This window comes from Pelophylax lessonae, assembly GCF_965119305.1.
Source record: "Pelophylax lessonae genome assembly, chromosome: 4".
In the NCBI taxonomy this organism is placed as follows: Eukaryota; Metazoa; Chordata; class Amphibia; order Anura; family Ranidae; genus Pelophylax; species Pelophylax lessonae.
The window spans coordinates 584,226,646-584,246,747 of NC_138771.1; the positions used below are offsets into that span (position 1 = coordinate 584,226,646).

Genomic DNA, 20,102 nt, shown 5'->3' on the forward strand with positions numbered 1-20,102 from the left:
GCACACAGGGTCAAGACTTTACCCCACCAACAATTAGAAAATTGAAGAATGTTCTTAAAACAATAATAAATAATATTCAGTAATTTTGAACAAAATTCTACTAGTGTATAGCCGGCTTTACAGTGTATGGCCAGCTCTACTATTCGTATCCTGCAAGCATGCTTGCATGTTTTTTTAGATCATAAATCCTCCCCCTTGTGCTGACACTTATCTGGGGAAGATTACTTCACAATAAAAAAAACACTCCAACTTGGCTGATACCTCACAGGAGATATGCAGAGGCTGTGGGAAATGCATAGATACAAACTGTTTTAAAGTAGTTGCTTCTAAAATCAGAAGCATTAAGGACAACCACCAAGTGTATAGGATAAACCAAAATGTAACTAGCTAGAGATAAGAATACAGTCAGTATAAGGAGTCTCATTTTATATACTCACAGTAATAAACACACAAACTGGACCAAGGAAACTCCAGATGAGATCTTTTTTAAGCCAACAACTAGAGGAAACACATAAGTATGGTTTCAGGTCACTAGACGTAAATGCATATTTTTTTTAAACATGTTTCCAAGAAGGATAATTTTTTGGGATGGTATCCTTAAAAACAGAAGCTCTGGGATGTTAATCATTGAATATGGGAAAATATCAGGTTATCAGTGAAAAAAAGACTCTCAGGAAAGGTTCCTGAAGAAATAGAAGATACTCAGAAAGCAAAAAAGCTGATTTGAGAAGCATAGTTGGTACTGAGGAAAATATCAGAAAGGTAAAATAATTGATAGAGGAGAATTTCATGAAGATTTATTAGCAAAGACAGAAGAACCTTGGAAAGGGAAAGTACTCAAAGCGGAGTTCCAGCCTCGGGTGTGAAATTTAGCTAAAAATACCCCCGGGACAGTCAGGGCTAGTACATTCCATAATGGATAGCCTCTGAACTGTCCCGGGTCGCACTAACCTTTTAGAAGAAATACTTACCTTGAAAATTTCTTCTCCAGTGCTGCCATCTCGGATGTAGGCAGCTGAAGCCAGTGAGTCCTCTTCTACGTCCTCTTCTGTGTCCTCTTCTCCCAGAATGCACCTGCACCGGCCCCGCTCGTCACTTCCGGTGCGGGCGCGTCATCCCTCCACAGCTTCTGGGCATGCCCAGAAGCTGTTTAGCAGAGAATGAGGCACCCACACCAGAAGTGACGATCGGGGCCGGTGCAGGCACATTGATTTCTGGGAGCGTTGACGTTCAGCTCCCAGGAATCAATGCAAGGAGGAAGTGACGGCGCGGGCTGCGGCCGCAGAGGGAGGAAGTGGAAGAAAGGTGAGTTATATTTTCTTCAATAACAAGGTAAGTAAACAAAAAAAAATTGTAACTATCCATTTGTTTTTCAGGTGACCTAGAGCAAGCGGATGGCCCAAAATCAATTATGTCGATTTTGAGGCCGGAACTCCGCTTGAAAGAAGAGAATCCTCGGCAAGGTTAATTAGTGGGGAGAGGACAATTTTGGGAAAAGTAAATGTTGGAGTGGAACAATTTTAGGAATGGTAATTGGTAAAGAGAGCAGAATGTTGGGAAGAGTAAATGATGGAAAGGTGAGAAATTTAGGAAGGGTAGTTAGTGCAGATGATGGTAAAAGGCACAACTTTGAAAAGGAATATTGTTTCCACAGTGGAATGAACAATTAGCAAACAGAGGGCAGACTGTAGAGAAAATCAAGGAGATATACTCTGGAAGGATGAATTGGAAAGTTATCAGAAATGGAACAATGGATTCGTCTTTTCTATACTACCATACACAACTTACTATTTTTCTGTTCCATATGAACCGTGTCGCATTGCTGCAGAGATAATAATGACGATGAGAGGAATTCCAAATCCAGCTATACAAACATATGGGAAAAGATGGCGTTGAGATGTCATGTAATTCATGGCCTGCAGGTTTCGGACTGTCATGAAGAGTAGGGCGCTCTCCAGAGACATCCAGCAGAAGGCACAGAGGAAGGAGAACTGAAGGAAACCTGCAATCATTGCACAAAGGACCTGAAACACACGAAGCAATAGTAGAGACACAGAGAATAAGTCCGCAGTCCCTTTGTGTAGACTGATTTTCATGCATAAAATGTTTTCAACCTCTAAGCCATGAATTTGATTATAAAAAATTACAACACCAAAATCTCAAGTAACCTGATTACTTACTTTAGGTCATAAGTGTAGAAAAATGTGTCCTACTCCACTAGCATCCATGAAATATGAGAACTTTGTTAGGTTTTATTCAGAGCTCACCACCAACCAGTTAAATAAATAAAACACAACCTATGCAGTTCTATATTCAATAATACATTCATTACTGGCATTAAAATAGTGCCAGCAATATATAAAGAATTTTACATACTGCACTTTCCCAACAGTCCCTGCCCTCAAGGAGTTTATAATCTATCTCACATACATTCATACATACATATACACACCAAGAACAGTTTAGACAGGAGCCAAAAAACCTACCAGCATGTTGTTGAAGTTTTGGAGAAAACCTATGCAGGAAAAGTGAGAAAACTCCATGCTCATATTGTCCTGGCCAGCATTCGAAGCATGAACCCCAACGCTGCAAGTTAAAAGTGCTAGCCACTAAACCACTGTGCTCTCTATTATTAACTACTGTATATACTGTATCTAAATTAGAGATCATTCCTATGTTACAGAGATAAGGAGAGGTGCATGGCCAGACTGGCCTACCAGGATAGCGGGAAATTTCCCGGTAGGCTGCCTGCCCTGGGGCTGCTTTAAGCTGTGGCTATGACCGCCGCTGCTCTCCTCTCCTCCCGAACAGTCAGGAGACACTAACATGCTGCCGAAAGAAAGGTGAATCCTGCCTGTGCATTTTTTAGTATGAAGAGGAAGATGATTGGCTAGCTGTCATGTCTCTTCATTGTGCTACGTCCTCTGAATGGCAAAGGAGAGTTCAGCGTCTTCCTCCTGGTAGCAATCACTAGGATGGGATGTGGCTTATTACCTGCTTCCTCCTCCCCCCGTGCTGAATGCTGAGTTCCCGGTCACTGCATGTCCAGACGCCTGTACCAGGTAATACACCGAACTCTCCTCTCTACATGACTTTCCTATCTGTGCTGTTTGAGTGTGTGGTCCTGGGAGGGGGCAGGGGAGGCACTGCACTGCACTGACAATGGTGTCCTGATTACACCATACATGTGCAGAGGAACCAAGCTGCACATGCTTTCTATATGCAAGGGGCTTCATGCACATTAAGGAAAAGTTCACACTTGTGAGTTGTGGGAGGGCATGCAAACATGCACCCCTTTTACATTTGCGCAACAGTGCAAGTGGAACTAAAGGGGTTAATGCTCTAGATCTTCACCCTCTAAACCACAGGTTTTAAAACATCTGGTGGCCCAAAGCTGTTGCGGAACTACAAGTTCCATGAGGCATTGCAAGGTCGACAGTAACAAGCATGACTCAGGCAGAGGCATGATGGAACTTATAGTTCTACAACAACTGGAGGGCCACCAGTCTAAACCATGATCCTTCTTCTCCAGCCCTCTGCATGGATTATGTTTTTTTTTTTTTTTTTTTTTTTACACAAAATTGTCCTGCCCCACCAACCTTAAATGTTAATTGCCTGGGAGAATGATGTGCACTGTCCTCCCTTAACCTCTTGGAATAAACATGTCACACAGGGCCGATTCTGAGCCGGTGCACAGGATGCACCACGCCCAGGCACTGCAAGCTGAGGCGGGGGGGAAGCCAGTGGTGTATCAACAGGGGGGCAGTCCGCACCGGGTGCCAAACATGGGGGGGGGGGTTGTCAGGCTGGTGTCGCCCGCTGTGAAAGCTTTGATTTGAATCACCGTGCTCCCGCAGACAGTCACACAAAGTTCCACTTCCTGGATCAGCTCCTTTGATAGACAACACACAGGTCCAATGCCGGGACATGTGAGGCCTATCATAGGAGCTGATCTAGGAGGCAGGACTTTGTCTGACTGCTAGCATTGGGAACAATGGGCAATTCAAATCAAATCTGTCACAGTGGGCAATTTCCCCTCTGTGTAATGATCTGGCCAGCTCTCCTCTTCCTCTCCCCTCTCTGATTCCCTGCGCTGATGGGCACTGGTGAGGTAAGGCTACATTGATGGGCACTGGTGAGGCTGCACTGATGGGCACTGGTGAGGCTGCATTAATGGGCACCAATCAGGCTGCGCTGATGGGCACTGGTGAGGCTGCATTGATGGGCATTGGTGAGGCTGCATTGATGGGCACTGGTGAGGCTGCATTGATGGGCACCAATCAGGCTGTGCTAATGGGCACTGGTGAGGCTGCATTGATGGGCACCAATCAGGTTGCGTGGATGGGCACTTGTGAGGCTGCATTGATGGGCACTGGTGAGGCTGTATTGATGGGCATTTGAAAGGCTATGTTGAAAGGCACTGGTGAGGCTGCATTGATGGGCACCAATCAGGCAGCGATGATGGGCACTGGTGAAGCTGCATTGATGGGCACTGGTAAGGCTGCGCTGATGAGCATTGGTAAGTATAATACACTCTTCAAATGTGTTTTAAAATGCATTTCCCTTTTATGAACAAGCAAATAATGACATTATGCTGGTGGGCTGCTATAATAATGCTATGGGGCTGGTATGAAATTATTTCCGGGGCTGGTATGAAATTATTTCCAGGGTTGTTTTTCATACCCAGTCCGGCCCTGGAGAGGTGTTGTAAAATCCTGTGGAAAAATTCCCGTTGATCCTGCCAGAAATCCAATGCCCTTGTAACTTTCTGTGCTCTAAAATTAACTGACTGAAATCTCAAGCAATGTTATTGCCTTTTCAGCTATAATAGGTGAACAACAAAACTCCTCTTCCATAATACAAATATGGACAAGAGAAGGTGTTTGCAGTCCAAATCAGGAGAGCAGCTTAGGGTGACAAAGCTGCTCCTCCAAAGATACAGTACAATAAGTGAAAGGACAGGCAGTGCATTACTGGCAGGATCACGGGGTGTAAATAAGGGGAAGAAGCCTGGAAACAAATGTATGCAGCCACAACATCTAAATACTGGTAATCTGCATTTTAATTCTGCTCGTGGGTTTAGATGTGCTTTAAACTAGAAAAATCTCAAAAGCAGATATGGCTCCCAATCAAAATTTCTGGAAGTCCTTGGTTCCTTGGTTAATGCAGTACTTCCCCTTTAAAAAGCTTTGTATACTTCCAGAGGCTGTCCAAAGAGATTTACTAGAGTGTGGGATATATGGCTCAATTTAAATTGTGCTTTTGCGGCTCATGACATAAATAGTTCAGACCATTGATTGCCAATTCATAGTGTGGGTTTCCGCCTAGCAGAAGATACATACACCGCCATATATGCTATAAGATTGGTAAACCAAGACATGTCTAACTTAATTTCTTCAATCCCAACTCAATAATATTAGCCTGATATATTATTCTCACTTATATTGGCCTCCTTTGGGCAATTGCATTCAAAATTGAAAGGATGGGGAGGAGCTTGCCCCCACATCAAACTCACCATGGCCTTAAAAACATAACTTGTATTAAATTATACATAAATTAAGATCAATTATATAAATTGAAATCTATCAAGTTCCCATGTGTATGTGTAGCACCCTCCTAGGAAGGTGCTAGTGAGAAAGTATAGTTTGAGCACTGTCTGCTTACCAGAAGAGCTGCAGGTAAATCTATATTGTTCTCTGCCTACCAGAGAGCAGGATCTGTTAGTGAGATCTGCTCATTATGCTCAGGATGCAACTCATTCTGTCTGCAGAGTGTTTCACACTGGTCCAATAGGGAGGCATGTGTGACAGTGGAAGGAAACCTGACGAATGGGTGCATGGGCTTTTGATACAGTCCTGATGATTGGCAGAGGGAAAATGACTCGGTGCATTTTAGAATACTGTATAAAAGCCAGGAGCACATGTGCTTTAGGTTTTTTGTCTGGATAGCGGAGTCCCGGAGGGAGGGGGAGGTAGAGATGTCATGCGACCTCAGGGAGTCTCCTGAGGGCCTGGAGAGTAGCAGTGAGGAAGTGACCCCAGAGGTCCAGAGAAGCTGACTGGGAGGGGAGACACCGGAGGATCTGTCTCTGCAGTACAGTGAGTACAGAATCTGGTGTTAAGGGGCCTGACCTGAGGGGAGCCACCCCTGCTCCTAGGATAGTCAGTGGAAGGGTGTCAGTTGAAAGGGGATGCTAATGAGAGTGTCCTGAAGATAATTTATTACCCACCAAGTGTCAGAGAGTAAAGAGAGCAAGAGACTTAACCCTTTCTACACTGGTGGCAGTGTGAATTAAACAGCCTAGCTGTTTCCAATTGACATAGAAGTTCTGAAGATAGAAGTCCTCAACCAATGTGAATAGTTCAGCTGGAGTATCCCAATTTTCCCTTCTCCTATCCCAATTCCAAATAAACACCAAAAACACCAACACCCCTAGACTGTTTATTTGTTTGACGAGCCATCAGGAGCAAGGAGGGATTCATGGACTATATCTCAAGGAAATCGTGTGCTGGTAATCAGGGGAGCCCGTCAAGTCACTATTCAGCAGGCCCTGCGGGGTCATTGCTACATAATACATATGTGACCCCTTTCATAGGGAAGTGTCAGTGCCAAGTGCCAAGTAGGGACTTAAAATCCCATAATTATGAAATGATCATATGACCATATAGACTACCCCAGTTACCTCTGAGGTTGGTGATTGCAACAGCCACTGAAGAAGAGTATTTCTCCTCTCCACAAAAAACTTTACTACCCTCAAATCTGTAGAATATAATAATTTCATTAATATGGGCTTTGAGTCCCTACACTGACACCTTTAAGTGAGCTCACATACAGATGGGAGTTTGAAAGACTTCAATTTATACGGCATAATTCATTTTATTTTATTGATGTATCATTTAATAAAAGTTATGCTTTAAGGCCATGGTAAGTTTGATGCACATCCCTGTCTTTTCAATTTTAACTTAATTTCTTGGCTCCCTTATTTCTGGGGGACTTGTATACTTTATTATGTGGATTAAATGTAAGGGTGAGGTTGTGGCGCTGCTCTATCAGCACTATAGATAACATCAAAAATCCCAATGCCTAATAATTATATGCAACAGATACAAATTTAGTGCAAAAACTGCTCCTGTTGTGCAAAAATATGTATTATAAATTATTGTGCAAACTTGGCAGAGGGTGAAAATAAATTTGAGTGCAAAATATGCCAAAAAGTACAAGTGCTACAATCAGTGAAGCCTTCAAATACACACAAATAATAAGGCGTCCCGTGATTCTGTTTTGCACGATTTTGCCACGATTGTCCCCCGATTGTTGCTGACCATGTCCATCCCTTTATGACTACAGTGTACAAATATTCTGATGGCTCCTTCCAGCAGGATAATGCACCATGTCACAAACACCAAATCATGTATTCCAATAGCCTCCACAGTCTCCAGATCCCAATCCAACAGTGCACCTTTGGGATGTGGTGCAACAGGAGATTCGCATCATGAATGTGCACCTGACAAATCTGCAGCAACTGCGTGATGCTATCATGTCAATATGGACTAAAATCTCAGAGGAATTTCAACACCTTGTTAAATCTATGCCATGAAGAATAAGGCAGTTCTGAAGGCAAAAGAGGGTCCAACCCGGTACTAGCAACGTGTACCTAACAAAGGTGGCAATGAGTGTATATTATATGGGAGTTCAGGAGTAGTGTTGAGCGAACACGGACTGTATTATTCGTGTTCGTACCGAATAATTGGATTTTTTTTACCCGAACACGGACACGGACACTTTACTGTATGTTCGGGTAAAAATCCGTGTTCGGTCGTTTTATTTCCGGGTTTTGCATGCTTTGGCGCTCTTTTCATGGCGGGCTTTCAACAGCCAATCAACAATCGTTTAACTGGTGTGCCTTAAGCCATCCCAGCCATGCCTGCAAATGTCTTAGTAGCTGTGATTGGCCGTCTGAAGCATGTGACCAAGTCTTTATAAGTTCGAGGCAGCCGCCGCAGCAGCGTCATTCTGCTGCTTAGCTAAGGGACAGAGCACACATCAATGTGCTGGCTGCTGATTAGGGAAAGATAGGCAGGAAAAAACCATTTGTGTCCGGATAGAATTGAGGGACAGGTCGGAGTGTTTAGGCAGGGCGAGTTGTAGGCATTTTAGGGATAGAGTCTGCTGAATTATAGGGTCAGTGTCTTCTACAAACTACAATCGATATTGCTGTGTGGGGGGTGGGGTGAATCTGCACTCAATCCTGATCTACGATCTCTTCTCAATCCTGTTAGGGACAGAGTCTGCTGAATTTTAGGGAAACTGTGTTCTACAAACTACAATCGATATTGCTGTGTGGTGTGGGATTGGAGATAGGCAGGTGTCAGTGATCCACATCCATTTTTCTGTGTGTGAGCTGCAGTGAACACAATCTTTTTGGGCTGCAGTGAACACAATCTTTTTGGGCTGCAGTGAACACAATCTTTTTGGGCTGCAGTGAACACAATCTTTTTGGGCTGCAGTGAACACAATCTTTTTGGGGTGCAGTGAACAAAATCTTTTTGGGGTGCAGTGAACACAATCCTTTTTGGTGTGCAGTGAACACAATCTTTGTGGGGTGCAGTGAACAAAATCCTTTGTGGGGTGCAGTGAACACAATCTTTTTGGGGTGCAGTGAACAAAATCATTTTTGGGGTGCAGTGAACAACATCCTTTTTGGGGTGCAGTGAACACAATCTTTTTGGGGTGCAGTGAACAAAATCCTTTGTGGGGTGCAGTGAACACAATCTTTTTGGGGTGCAGTGAACACAATCTTTTTGGGGTGGAGTGAACAACATCCTTTTTGGGGTGCAGTGAACAAAATCCTTTTTGGGGTGCAGTGAACAAAATCATTTTTGGGGTGCAGTGAACACAATCTTTTTGGGGTGCAGTGAACACAATCTTTGTGGGGTGCAGTGAACACAATCTTTTTGGGGTGGAGTGAACAACATCCTTTTTGGGGTGCAGTGAACAACATCATTTTTGGGGTGCAGTGAACACAATCTTTTTGGGGTGCAGTGAACACAATCTTTGTGGGGTACAGTGAACAGAATCTTTGTGGGGTGCAGTGAACACAATCTTTGGGGGGTACAGTGAACACAATCTTTTTGGGGTGCAGTGAACACAATCTTTGTGGGGTGCAGTGAACACAATCTTTTTGGGGTGGAGTGAACAAAATCATTTTTGGGGTGCAGTGAACAACATCCTTTTTGGGGTGCAGTGATCAAAATCCTTTTTGGGGTGCAGTGAACACAATCTTTTTGGGGTGCAGTGAACAAAATCCTTTGTGGGGTGCAGTGAACAGAATCTTTGTGGGGTGCAGTGAACACAATCTTTGGGGGGGTACAGTGAACACAATCTTTTTGGGGTGCAGTGAACACAATCTTTGTGGGGTACAGTGAACAGAATCTTTGTGGGGTGCAGTGAACACAATCTTTGGGGGGTACAGTGAACACAATCTTTTTGGGGTGCAGTGAACACAATCTTTGGGGGGTACAGTGAACACAATCTTTTTGGGGTGCAGTGAACACAATCTTTGTGGGGTGCAGTGAACACAATCTTTGGGGGGGTACAGTGAACACAATCTTTTTGGGGTGCAGTGAACAACATCCTTTTAGGGTGCAGTGAACACAATCTTTGTGGGGTGCAGTGAACACAATCTTTGGGGGGGTACAGTGAACACAATCTTTTTGGGGTGCAGTGAACAACATCCTTTTAGGGTGCAGTGAACACAATCTTTGTGGGGTACAGTGAACAGAATCTTTGTGGGGTGCAGTGAACACAATCTTTGGGGGGTACAGTGAACACAATCTTTGTGAGGTGCAGTGAACACAATCTTTGTGGGGTGCAGTGAACACAATCATTGTGGGGTGCAGTGAACTCAATCTTTGTGGGGTACAGTGAACACAATCTCATACTTCTGAAGATTTGAGGGTGCTGCCTGTTCCATACTCCCCCTACTCCTCATCTAGCCTTTTAGGGGTACAAACAATAGTAATTGGGGCCTAGTGTGGTTGTGTACGTGTGATATACATACACTTTTTTTGGATCATATTTTCTATTCCGCTATTTAATCAAAAACCTTTGGGGATCAGTTAAATTGGGGGATAGTCTGTGTTGGTACGTGTGAGAGAGATCCACCTTTCCAAGTTGTTGGGGTTCATCTCATACTTCTGAAGGTTTGAGGGTGCTGCCTGTTCCATACTCCCCCTACTCCTAGCCTTTTAGGGGTACAAACAATAGTAATTGGGGCCTAGTGTGGTTGTGTACGTGTGATATACATACACTTTTTTTGGATCATATTTTCTATTCCGCTATTTAATCAAAAACCTTTGGGGATCAGTTAAATTGGGGGATAGTCTGTGTTGGTACGTGTGAGAGAGATCCACCTTTCCAAGTTGTTGGGGTTCATCTCATACTTCTGAAGGTTTGAGGGTGCTGCCTGTTCCATACTCCCCCTACTCCTAGCCTTTTAGGGGTACAAACAATAGTAATTGGGGCCTAGTGTGGTTGTGTACGTGTGATATACATACACTTTTTTTGGATCATATTTTCTATTCCGCTATTTAATCAAAAACCTTTGGGGATCAGTTAAATTGGGGGATAGTCTGTGTTGGTACGTGTGAGAGAGATCCACCTTTCCAAGTTGTTGGGGTTCATCTCATACTTCTGAAGGTTTGAGGGTGCTGCCTGTTCCATACTCCCCCTACTCCTCATCTAGCCTTTTAGGGGTACAAACAATAGTAATTGGGGCCCAGTGTGGTTGTGTACGTGTGATATACATACACTTTTTTTGGATCATATTTTCTATTCCGCTATTTAATCAAAAACCTTTGGGGATCAGTTAAATTGGGGGATAGTCTGTGTTGGTACGTGTGAGAGAGATCCACCTTTCCAAGTTGTTGGGGTTCATCTCATACTTCTGAAGGTTTGAGGGTGCTGCCTGTTCCATACTCCCCCTACTCCTCATCTAGCCTTTTAGGGGTACAAACAATAGTAATTGGAGCCCAGTGTGGTTGTGTACGTGTGATATACATACACTTTTTTTGGATCATATTTTCTATTCCGCTATTTAATCAAAAACCTTTGGGGATCAGTTAAATTGGGGGATAGTCTGTGTTGGTACGTGTGAGAGAGATCCACCTTTCCAAGTTGTTGGGGTTCATCTCATACTTCTGAAGGTTTGAGGGTGCTGCCTGTTCCATACTCCCCCTACTCCTCATCTAGCCTTTTAGGGGTACAAACAATAGTAATTGGGGCCTAGTGTGGTTGTGTACGTGTGATATACATACACTTTTTTTGGATCATATTTTCTATTCCGCTATTTAATCAAAAACCTTTGGGGATCAGTTAAATTGGGGGATAGTCTGTGTTGGTACGTGTGAGAGAGATCCACCTTTCCAAGTTGTTGGGGTTCATCTCATACTTCTGAAGGTTTGAGGGTGCTGCCTGTTCCATACCCCCCCTACTCCTCATCTAGCCTTTTAGGGGTACAAACAATAGTAATTGGGGCCTAGTGTGGTTGTGTACGTGTGATATACATACACTTTTTTTGGATCATATTTTCTATTCCGCTATTTAATCAAAAACCTTTGGGGATCAGTTAAATTGGGGGATAGTCTGTGTTGGTACGTGTGAGAGAGATCCACCTTTCCAAGTTGTTGGGGTTCATCTCATACTTCTGAAGGTTTGAGGGTGCTGCCTGTTCCATACTCCCCCTACTCCTCATCTAGCCTTTTAGGGGTACAAACAATAGTAATTGGGGCCTAGTGTGGTTGTGTACGTGTGATATACATACACTTTTTTTGGATCATATTTTCTATTCCGCTATTTAATCAAAAACCTTTGGGGATCAGTTAAATTGGGGGATAGTCTGTGTTGGTACGTGTGAGAGAGATCCACCTTTCCAAGTTGTTGGGGTTCATCTCATACTTCTGAAGGTTTGAGGGTGCTGCCTGTTCCATACCCCCCCTACTCCTCATCTAGCCTTTTAGGGGTACAAACAATAGTAATTGGGGCCTAGTGTGGTTGTGTACGTGTGATATACATACACTTTTTTTGGATCATATTTTCTATTCCGCTATTTAATCAAAAACCTTTGGGGATCAGTTAAATTGGGGGATAGTCTGTGTTGGTACGTGTGAGAGAGATCCACCTTTCCAAGTTGTTGGGGTTCATCTCATACTTCTGAAGGTTTGAGGGTGCTGCCTGTTCCATACCCCCCCTACTCCTCATCTAGCCTTTTAGGGGTACAAACAATAGTAATTGGGGCCTAGTGTGGTTGTGTACGTGTGATATACATACACTTTTTTTGGATCATATTTTCTATTCCGCTATTTAATCAAAAACCTTTGGGGATCAGTTAAATTGGGGGATAGTCTGTGTTGGTACGTGTGAGAGAGATCCACCTTTCCAAGTTGTTGGGGTTCATCTCATACTTCTGAAGGTTTGAGGGTGCTGCCTGTTCCATACTCCCCCTACTCCTCATCTAGCCTTTTAGGGGTACAAACAATAGTAATTGGGGCCTAGTGTGGTTGTGTACGTGTGATATACATACACTTTTTTTGGATCATATTTTCTATTCCGCTATTTAATCAAAAACCTTTGGGGATCAGTTAAATTGGGGGATAGTCTGTGTTGGTACGTGTGAGAGAGATCCACCTTTCCAAGTTGTTGGTGTTCATCTCATACTTCTGAAGGTTTGAGGGTGCTGCCTGTTCCATACCCCCCCTACTCCTCATCTAGCCTTTTAGGGGTACAAACAATAGTAATTGGGGCCTAGTGTGGTTGTGTACGTGTGATATACATACACTTTTTTTGGATCATATTTTCTATTCCGCTATTTAATCAAAAACCTTTGGGGATCAGTTAAATTGGGGGATAGTCTGTGTTGGTACGTGTGAGAGAGATCCACCTTTCCAAGTTGTTGGGGTTCATCTCATACTTCTGAAGGTTTGAGGGTGCTGCCTGTTCCATACTCCCCCTACTCCTCATCTAGCCTTTTAGGGGTACAAACAATAGTAATTGGGGCCTAGTGTGGTTGTGTACGTGTGATATACATACACTTTTTTTGGATCATATTTACTATTCCGCTATTTAATCAAAAACCTTTGGGGATCAGTTAAATTGGGGGATAGTCTGTGTTGGTACGTGTGAGAGAGATCCACCTTTCCAAGTTGTTGGGGTTCATCTCATACTTCTGAAGGTTTGAGGGTGCTGCCTGTTCCATACCCCCCCTACTCCTCATCTAGCCTTTTAGGGGTACAAACAATAGTAATTGGGGCCTAGTGTGGTTGTGTACGTGTGATATACATACACTTTTTTTGGATCATATTTTCTATTCCGCTATTTAATCAAAAACCTTTGGGGATCAGTTAAATTGGGGGATAGTCTGTGTTGGTACGTGTGAGAGAGATCCACCTTTCCAAGTTGTTGGGGTTCATCTCATACTTCTGAAGGTTTGAGGGTGCTGCCTGTTCCATACCCCCCCTACTCCTCATCTAGCCTTTTAGGGGTACAAACAATAGTAATTGGGGCCTAGTGTGGTTGTGTACGTGTGATATACATACACTTTTTTTGGATCATATTTTCTATTCCGCTATTTAATCAAAAACCTTTGGGGATCAGTTAAATTGGGGGATAGTCTGTGTTGGTACGTGTGAGAGAGATCCACCTTTCCAAGTTGTTGGGGTTCATCTCATACTTCTGAAGGTTTGAGGGTGCTGCCTGTTCCATACTCCCCCTACTCCTCATCTAGCCTTTTAGGGGTACAAACAATAGTAATTGGGGCCCAGTGTGGTTGTGTACGTGTGATATACATACACTTTTTTTGGATCATATTTTCTATTCCGCTATTTAATTTAACTGGGCCTCCATGCGAGACCTGTGTGCCTTGTTGCGCTGTTTTGAGTACTCCACCAACATGGCCAGTGGCAATGACGCCGTTCTCAGCTTAACTATCCCACTTCTATGCCTCCTTGAAAAAACAATTCGGGCGATGATGGAAGAGGATGTGGCACAGGATGAGGAGGAGGAGGAGGATGAAGAGGTAACATTTCCAAGGCTTTCAGGGCAGTCATTCGCAAGGGGCTCCGAGGGTGGGTTCCTGCACACGCAAACGCCAGGGACGCAATTGTCCAGCAGGGGCACAGTTCTGGAGGATGAGGAGGATGAGGAGGAGGAGGAGCTGGAGGAGGAGATGGAACCATGTTCACAGCAGGGTGGCACCCAGGCCAGCTCATGGCCATCACTGGTGCGTGGCTGGGGGGATACAGAGGACACGGACGATACACCTCCCACAGAGGACAGCCTTTCGTCGCCTCTGGGCAGCCTGGCACACATGAGCGATTACATGCTGCAGTGTCTCCACAACGACCGCCGAGTTGCCCACATTCTAACTTGTGCTGATTACTGGGTGGCCACGCTGCTGGATCCCCGTTACAAGGACAACGTACCGTCCTTAATTCACTCACTGGAGCGCGATCGCAAGATGCGCGAGTACAAGCGCACGCTGGTAGACGCCATGCTGCTGGCATTCCCATCTGACAGCGGGGCCACAGTGGAAGCACAAGGCAGAGGAGGAGGAGGAGGAGGTCGCCAACGCAACCAGGGCACCGCCAGCACCTCAGAAGGCAGGGTTAGCATGGCCGAAATGTGGAAAAGCTTTGTCAGCACGCCACAACAAACAGCAGCACCAGCAGCTCAGATGGAACGTCTTAGCAGGAGGCAGCATTTTACCAACATGGTGGAGCAGTATGTGTGCACACGCCTACATGTAGTGAATGACGGGTCTGCCCCCTTCAACTTCTGGGTCTCCAAATTGGGCACATGGCCTGAGCTTGCCCTTTACGCCTTGGAGGTGCTGGCGTGCCCTGCAGCCAGTGTATTATCTGAACGGGTATTTAGCACGGCTGGGGGCGTTATAACAGACAAGCGCAGCCGCCTGTCCAGAGACAATGTGGACAAGCTCACGTTCATTAAAATGAACCAGGCATGGATCCCACGGGACTTTTCCGTACCTTATGCAGAATAGCAATGGATACCGACCTTACCCACCCATTGTTCCATTTTTGCTCTTTCTCACTCTTTTGGGGTGTACCCTCATTTAAAATTTTTGAAAAGAAGCAGTGTTGGCTACCTCGTCCTCCTCCTCAGGGCCAGATTAATGTAGGGGCTATTGGAGCTGCAGCTCCAGGCCCCTACCTTTTATATAGGCCCCGGGTTGGCCATATTCACTGTTACCGCTCTTCTGTCACTTGTAAACACAGAAGTCTGGCTTCTATGCTCGCTTCCCCAGGCAGCACCCTCAGAACCTCCCCACACAGCGTGAAGGCCGGACAAGGAGGGACAGTTGGCGATGCATGGATGTGTTTATGGGCTTCAGAGACAGCATCCCATGTTGAATTAGGCATGCATGGCTGCACCCTTCCTCCTCTGGGTGCATGGCAAGGCACGGCCCTTAAGGCCCTTCAAAATCCTCAGCACCAAGCCCATGATGCTGTTAATCCGGCCCTGGTCCTCCTCCACCGCCGCTTCCACCTACACCGCCCATAGGTGTGCGCAGCCTATTGCATTAAGGTGTGCACCCCAAAGTTGAAATACACATGCATGTGTTTGCCAGCAGGGAGAGTAATGTATCGGGGCCATGTACCTGTAGGCAAGGAGAAATAGAGCAGAGCAGGTCCCAGGGAGATCTTTCCCATCTCCTCACTGGCAATGCTATGTGCCCTAGGTGATTAGGGTGTGCCCAGGCACACCCAGCACACCCTGTGCGCACGCCTATGTCACCGCCACATCCACCACCACCTCAACCTCCCTCCTACTCCATATGGGCCTCGTCCTTCAGAGATGAAGAAGAACATTGTTTTATTTTTCTGTTTTTTTTTGTTGTTTTAAGTTATTTCCCTATCCACATTTGTTTGCAGAGCACTTGCCATGCTCTTAATTACGTTTTGCTGCCATTTGCAGCACTCTAGCCCTTTCCTTTGGTGTTTTAGAGCCATTTTAGTGCCTTAAAGTTCGGGTCCCCATTGACTTCAATGGGGTTCGGTGTCCGGGAAAAGTTCGGTAAAAGTCCGGGACACGGACCCGGACTTTTTTTTAAAGTTCGGCCGAACCCGTCGAACACGGACATCTAGGTGTCCGCTCAACCCTATTCAGGAGGGTGCAGATCCAAGGATGACTCTTACAGTAAAAGTGAAGATTTACATATACATTTACCTGCCCATATCTTCAGTTCTACTAATTGTTTTGGTATGTGTGGTTTTTACTGAAAGTCATCTGTGCTTATTCAATTGCCTATCAAATCAAATGGTCTATTGCTCAGGTTTATGAAGTTAAGTAGTAGAAAGCACACATTTACCTGATTCCCAGTTTGATGCAAGCCAAATAAAGCAAGTAGTTGTCCAAGGAAGAGGCAACCGCACAGAGCTGTCAGGAAAGAGGTGTGAGCGCTCTTTATAGACCGACAAAGGATGAATGTGAGGAATGATAGGCAGAGACAGACAAGAGACACACTCAGGCCAATGCGAGAGATCAGAACTAAGCCATAATCCACCTGCAGATGAGATAAATTAAACTTTCAAAGGATTTTAATATTTTTGGCTCGTACATTTAAAAACTACAACTGCTATTAAGAAAGGTAGATTTACTAATGAAGTTGAGAATCTTCACACAACGAATTGTGAGAATTCAACTTAATTCTACAATCATGTGAAAAGCAAAATCCATTTCATTTAATTCATCTGCACATCACTGGGTATCGGAAGTAAACAGTACTTTGCGTTTCATATAATTGGAAAACTGAAGTGAATATTCACAAAATGTGTCGTCAATTGCTAATTGAGTAAATCAGCCCCAATATATTGTATTTTCAATGATTTTTAGATGCATAAATAAAATAGATCGGCTTAATGTAGATTATATTATCAAGTTGTGTTAATAATTTAAAAAATTTGTTTCTAGGTATATTTTTTAAAATAATACATGAACAGTTGTACATGGGAGCAGCTATTTTTTGCCATTACATACTGAGGCTCTGCTTCCTACTTTGCAATGCTACACAATGATTGTGCTTTACTGCTCATTCTTTCAGTGTTAGCTAACCCATTAAAAACAAAGTGCTCCCTTTCTACAGAATATATTTTCTCAACAGTTCTTAAAGCCTAAGTTTAGCTAAAATCAAAGACATAAAAATCAGCACAAGGGACTATATTAACTTAAAGTTAGGATAATGTGTCCCTTTTGCGGATTCTTCTTCTTTTAGAAGAAATCTTCCCCTGCCCTAATCCCCCCCCCCAACCACCCCCACTGCCAATCTTCAGGTGCATCGGTGGTATATACCGTAAACTAAAGAGCTGTCAGGATCTCTCTTCAAAGGAGCTTGACTTTGCCCATCATTTTCTGCCTGACCAGCCATATCAGCCATACTAGAGCTTCTATGAATGACACTGAATCACTGAATAGAGGGGGCCAAGCTATTAATCATCTGCCTGTCCCTCATTCAGAGATCCTGCTTCTTAAGATTTTGGGTGTTTATCCATTATGATATAACCTACAAATATATCTTTATTAATATTTAACTAGAATAATATGAAAACTGTTTTTTTACCAAAGGTTCCGTTGGAGCCAAAGTGCTTGTGGGGGGTGTTCTTACTAGAGAACCTGCCATTTTTCTCTGATAGGGTAAAATGGCAAATATTTCACAGTCCTTATTTAAAAACATGGAAATTACAATTTATATCACCTGGATGTCTTCGGGTGCCATAAGGACAGCAAAGGTGGACAGGTGGTTGCAGACACAGAGAGTGGTGTTCACTTTGTCAGAATTCCTTGTCTCACATCCACGGCTTGACCAAGTCTTCAGGTCCATATCCAGAAACACACATTGTAAAACAAAAGAAGGTGGAACAACCTATTGGGGAAAATATAGTAGGTATAATACAGATATTTACTGTAAAGGTAACACCTGCTTTACTTTTACACCCATCTTAATTACATACCTTAAAGAAAATACCTCTAATTAGTATTGATGGCATTGTTTGTTTACCTGTTTATTCTTAGCTACTCTGTTGAAGAAAATCATGCTATTGTCAACGATCAATAGCCCAAACTCAATATACACGCACAGCTGAATAAATCAGAGGAGTGACTTCTCACCCTCCATCTCCCTCCTGCTCTTTTAAGTTCCTCTGCAGTTTCTAAGGGAGAGTAAGCGAGAGCCCAAAGGCAAACAGCTCCTGCTCTGCTCTTTAGAAAGTCCAAAACACTGTATAATCAATGTTATTGGTGCACCTTGTATTGGTTTTTTTAAAAAAACATTTAAATAAAGATTAGTGTCAAGTATAAAAATGAACTTAATCTCAAACTTTTATAGTTTCCCATCAAATATAAGCTTAAAGCCTAACTCTAGCTCAAATGTAGCTTTTTTTCGTTTTCAATAAGAAAGACACCGTGCCTGCAATTTTATCGGTGCGATTTTCCCTTACCTCCTGTCCCTGTCAAGCCCATCAAACAAATGGTGGGGTGTGGTGGTCAGCCAGATAGAAATAGAAACATTGTCAAATATTCTAACACTTCCCACTCAACCTAAAATGTGTTTTTTTTTGTCTGTGTCCTCATTACAAAAATTTCCCACCACTTCATGTACTGACAGGATATTCTTTATTCCTTTTAAAATGCAATTTGCTAAGGGACAGAGGGTTACTTACTTGCTCTGTCAAAAATGAAATAATATGTTTTGACTGGTGTTGATCTTAAATGAAGGGGCCTATTTTTCAAGCTTAAAGTGGAACTATAGGCAAAACATTTTTTTTTTCATTTTGGATAGAGTAAAAGAGGGTTATAACCCATCACATTTTTTTCACCATCAATGTCCCTTTGCAGAGATTTACCATCACTTTCTGTCCCAGAGTCAAACAGGAAGTGAGAGGAAATCCCTGCAAATAAAGGGAAATCTTTGGGGCCCCCCAGGATACCAGAACTAGGGTCCCCATTGGAAGATTTCCCCTCCATTACTTTTATGGTGACAGCCCAAAATGTAGGATTTTCTTTTACTTTCACTTTCAATGATAATGGTAAACAGGACATATAAATATAAATCTATATAGGGATAAATCTCCCTAATGGGGGCACAGACAGCAAAAAAAAAAAAGTGTGTGTGTATATATATGTACATATATATATATATATATATATATATATATTTGTTATTATTATTTAATTTCTTTTTTTTTTTTAGTCAATACATTTTTATTGAAATTTGCAGTTTTTTGCAGTTTTACAAACAAACAAACAAAGGGTATTGCAACATACAAGGAGGAAATATGTATATTGTATAATATTAGTAAAATACGATAACAATATGACAACAATAGCATCCACATTGCAAGCATATAGTCGGCCGGATGATAGGGATAAGCATTTATTAGTAGGAAGTAATCTATTGGTCCAAATATTCCAAATTTGGGTAAATTTGGCAAGGTTTAGAGAATTTATTGCTAGGAGATGCTCAAAGGAGTGGTTAGAGCTTACTATAGTCACTACCTCAGAGATGTTCGGATGTGTTTGTTTTCCATTTCCTCAGAATGGTGAACTGGGCTGCCAATAGTATATGGGTTACCACTGGTCTGTATGGGGTCGGGTATTGGTCTATACCTACGTTGAGTAGGGTTAAGGCCAGTTGCAGTTTGCATAATATACCTGTGCATGAAGCAATGAGTCAAAATGTTTGAGACCAGAAGCTAGTGAGATTAGGGCAGGACCAAAAGATATGCAAGAGATTACCCACTTTACCGCAGTCATGCCAACATAGAGGGGAGGTGTTAGGGGTGAATTTGGCTAGTCGGTAAGGTGTATAGTACCACCTAGTAGTAATCTTGATTGTCATCTCCTGGGGGTTAGTACAGTGTGATGCTTTGGAGCTGAGTGTGGAATGCCATTGTGTCAGGGTAAAAGTCATTCCAAGGTCCTTTTCCCATTTTGACATAGGAGTAGACTTAGATAGGGTTCATTTGTCCTGTAATGTGTTACAATAGAGGGAGATCCCCTTTGGTTGGTTGAGAAAGTCCCAGGTGGCAGGG

The 20,102-nt window shown here is 43.4% G+C and overlaps 1 protein-coding gene across 1 annotated transcript in view; it reads right to left on the minus strand.

The window, feature by feature from the left end:
* LOC309554173 (adhesion G protein-coupled receptor E1-like) overlaps positions 1-20,102 on the minus strand; it is a 51,304-nt gene that overhangs the window by 11,191 nt on the left and 20,011 nt on the right. Inside the window, exons 5-8 of the mRNA XM_082255790.1 lie at positions 17,768-17,935; positions 16,385-16,579; positions 1,789-2,024; positions 438-498 (exon numbers count right to left, since the gene is read on the minus strand). Of these exons, the coding sequence (XP_082111916.1) occupies positions 438-498; positions 1,789-2,024; positions 16,385-16,579; positions 17,768-17,935 (660 nt within the window). The remainder of the gene's footprint in view (positions 1-437; positions 499-1,788; positions 2,025-16,384; positions 16,580-17,767; positions 17,936-20,102) is intronic.